The sequence below is a fragment of the Contarinia nasturtii genome, unplaced genomic scaffold (assembly GCF_009176525.2).
Source record: "Contarinia nasturtii isolate CC-2019 unplaced genomic scaffold, AAFC_CNas_1.1 Cnas_scaffold_683, whole genome shotgun sequence".
NCBI lineage: Eukaryota > Metazoa > Arthropoda > Insecta > Diptera > Cecidomyiidae > Contarinia > Contarinia nasturtii.
This window is the reverse complement of record NW_022198034.1, coordinates 1-2,788: the sequence shown is the minus strand read 5'-3', so window position 1 is coordinate 2,788 and position 2,788 is coordinate 1. Positions and strand designations below refer to the sequence as shown.

At 35.2% G+C, this 2,788-nt stretch overlaps 1 protein-coding gene across 1 annotated transcript; it reads right to left on the bottom strand.

Moving 5' to 3' along the window:
* Positions 1-638: 638 nt before the first annotated feature.
* Positions 639-2,548, bottom strand: LOC116340427 (spermine oxidase-like). The gene is made up of 5 exons (XM_031766906.1): positions 2,327-2,548; positions 2,025-2,258; positions 1,743-1,959; positions 1,092-1,666; positions 639-1,010 (listed from the first exon to the last, which is right to left on the bottom strand). The coding sequence occupies exons 1-5, from the start codon at positions 2,497-2,499 to the stop codon at positions 776-778; spliced, it is 1,434 nt and encodes a 477-aa protein (XP_031622766.1). The 5' UTR covers positions 2,500-2,548; the 3' UTR covers positions 639-775.
* Between the last annotated feature and the right edge of the window lie 240 nt (positions 2,549-2,788).

Sequence of the window (2,788 nt, the reverse complement as noted above, 5' to 3'; positions counted from 1 at the left end):
AGAATGCTAAGTCGTCAACAATAAATCAAACGAGGACATCAAGATGGAAATGACTTTTATTTTTGAAAGAATTTAAGAACTTTTACACATTTTTTTCTAAATCGCAAGGAAACCCAATTTACATTTTGTATGGATTCAACGCAATTTTTAAGCTTCTCTTGTTCACCAATCAATTAATGTAAAACCAATAAAATAAATAAAATAAATTGCATATCAAGAATAATCAACTGTTTTCGTTTCACTTGCTTTGATCACCTTTGGAGATGTATGTCGTTCGAACTTACAATGCATTTACTGTTTCAACCCTTTTCCCAAGATTATCGTTTTATTGTTTTTCTTGCAGCGCATATCACATTAAATCTTAGTTCCAGGTCATTTTCCGTGATACAATTACATGTTTTTATAAAATGTTCACCCTTTTTCTCATTTTTGGAGACGATCATAAAAGGATTAGGAGAAATATTGATATTACGAAAAAGTTAAATGACAAATTTCAATGCAAATCGATTTATAACCGCAGCATTACCAACAACAATAAATTATTAATTGCAACTACTAGAACCTTCCATTGTTGTCTGTGTTTTTCTCTTTTCAGTAAAAATTCAAAGACTAATTAGTAAAATAAAATGGAGACAATGTTCAATTTGAAAGTTTATTTCATGATTTAAAATTATACAATTGCTTTAAGTTTTAGTTTTGCATTCTCAAAATCAAAGTCAAGTTCCACTTTGTCAATTTCCCGAGATGACCATTACATTTATATAGTAAATTTTCTTTATTTATATAAATTAATGAGTCGTTCAGCTTCGCGCCATCCAGCATCAACTGCCCCATGTACGTTTGAAAAATACTTGGGGCTAGTGGCTTCTCCGGCGAATTGAATAACTGGCTTTCCATTCGAGTCATTTATCGGTTCAGCCAACTGTCGATTATTTGTTTCCAAAGCTTCTGCTTTTAGAACAAAGTGCGAATAGGATCCACGAAATAGAGGGTTTGAATGCCATGTTGAGCTATGAAATAGAATACAGGCTTTGAGTAATTTCAAAAGTTTATAATTTGCATCGAAGTATAAAAGTGTTTAATAAGCTTACCGAACCATTTTCTTAGCATCCGGAATGTCTAAATGCCTTAAAAACATGCGAAGAACCTTTTCAGCGCCATTTTTAACTTCAACATCAGACTTTTCCTCCATTTTGCATGCCAATTTGCCGGTGATCCATCCGCAAATAACATTCGGTTGCAGTGGATTGAACGGATAGAAACCGCTGATTCCTTCAAGCCAATCTCCATTCACCGGATCCTCGCGCACTTCTTTCACCTGCTCCAACTTCCACAAGCAACTGAATCCTTGCCAATTTTCACTCCAAAATGGTTTATCGAATTCTAAATAGATTTTGTCAACAGTTCCAATCATCATGCCGTCGATGCTATTGTATTTCCATAGCGGTAGCAACGGTTCGAACATACTCAAACATCTTTCTTTTAGAACACCCAACGAAACCGTACAGATCACATGGTCGGCTGAATAAGAACTTCCGTCTTTACATGTAATTTTTGCGGGTGCACCGGGTTGATTATAGCAAACTTTGACCACTTCTTTGTTAAATTTAGTCAATGGAATAACATCGATTACGGACTGAGGATTTTTAGCGTCGGGAATTTTATTCTAGTATTGAAAAGAAAAATTAAAACATTTTATAAGTCAATATATGTGAAATTCATGATTGGTTGATTGCAAATACCTGCATTAAGTCCAAAACAGTAGCATAACCTTTGTCCTTCCAATTCATCTTGTAATCACCGTCACACTCTTCGTATTCATGGTAATTTGTTGACAGTTCATACCATGTATCGCATCCGTCGATTGAATTCACCGCTCTATGAAATACTTCCATACATTCGTGAGCCAATTCAGAATCGACTTCCTTGAATTCATCGGATTCGAGAGCTTTCTTGAATCTAACGAAAAACAAGTTGATTTTTATTGCTTTTTTTTTTTGAAAACGAATATAATTGATGCTCACTTTGCAGCATAAAAGTTACCACTTGAGCCATATGACTTTCGTTCTTCTTCGTAATGGTCTCCCATAATGTCCATAATAAGAGCTGTGATTTTTTTGCTGAGTTCCACTGGAATCTCTTCACCATTTGATCGAACGTACCGATACCCATCGCTTTGATGTTTTTCGGTTTTATGAGCCAAGACGTTTTTATCTTTGGCCATTTCATAAACAACATTACCTGTTTCACCATGGCACCTAAGAATGTTTATTTTAGTGAAATAGTATCAAATATATTATGGAAAAAAAATATCTCAATGGATTACCATTGTGCGCCCATGTCGACAACATTCGCTCCAAAGGGGATGGTGTTGATTCTTCCGCCGATGCGATTTCCAGCTTCCAAAATTGTTACGTTGCTAAAGCCATTCGACACAAGTTTTGTGGCGGCTGCCACTCCTGAAGCTCCGGCTCCGATGATAACGATTTGCTTTTCCATGTTGAGTTTTTTTTGAAATTTAAAGAAATTCGCAAACAAACTATGTGAACGTCACTGACTGAATAACATATTCAAGCTAATACTCACAGTCTTTTATATCCAAACATTCTGCCGATTTTTTCTGAAAATGTATCTGCTAATCTTGTGATTGTGGTTCATAGAATACCACAGTTTTATCGGATTTTTGACAGAGATAATTTTGGCGGTCTGAGAACATTTTGCGAAAACTTATCATTATGTGTATGCAAACCAAAGTTCTTTTTTTTCTCGAATAATTGCCGTCTCCAAG

Excerpts from the sequence above, each read along its gene's own strand:
- LOC116340427 (XM_031766906.1), bottom strand. The coding sequence starts at position 2,499 with ATGGAAAAGCAAATCGTTATCATCGGAGCCGGAGCTTCAGGAGTGGCA. Across the intron at positions 2,259-2,326 it reads GTCGACATGGGCGCACAATG|GTGCCATGGTGAAACAGGTA; the intron begins GTAATCCATTGA and ends AAACATTCTTAG. Across the intron at positions 1,960-2,024 it reads GGTAACTTTTATGCTGCAAA|ATTCAAGAAAGCTCTCGAAT; the intron begins GTGAGCATCAAT and ends GTTTTTCGTTAG.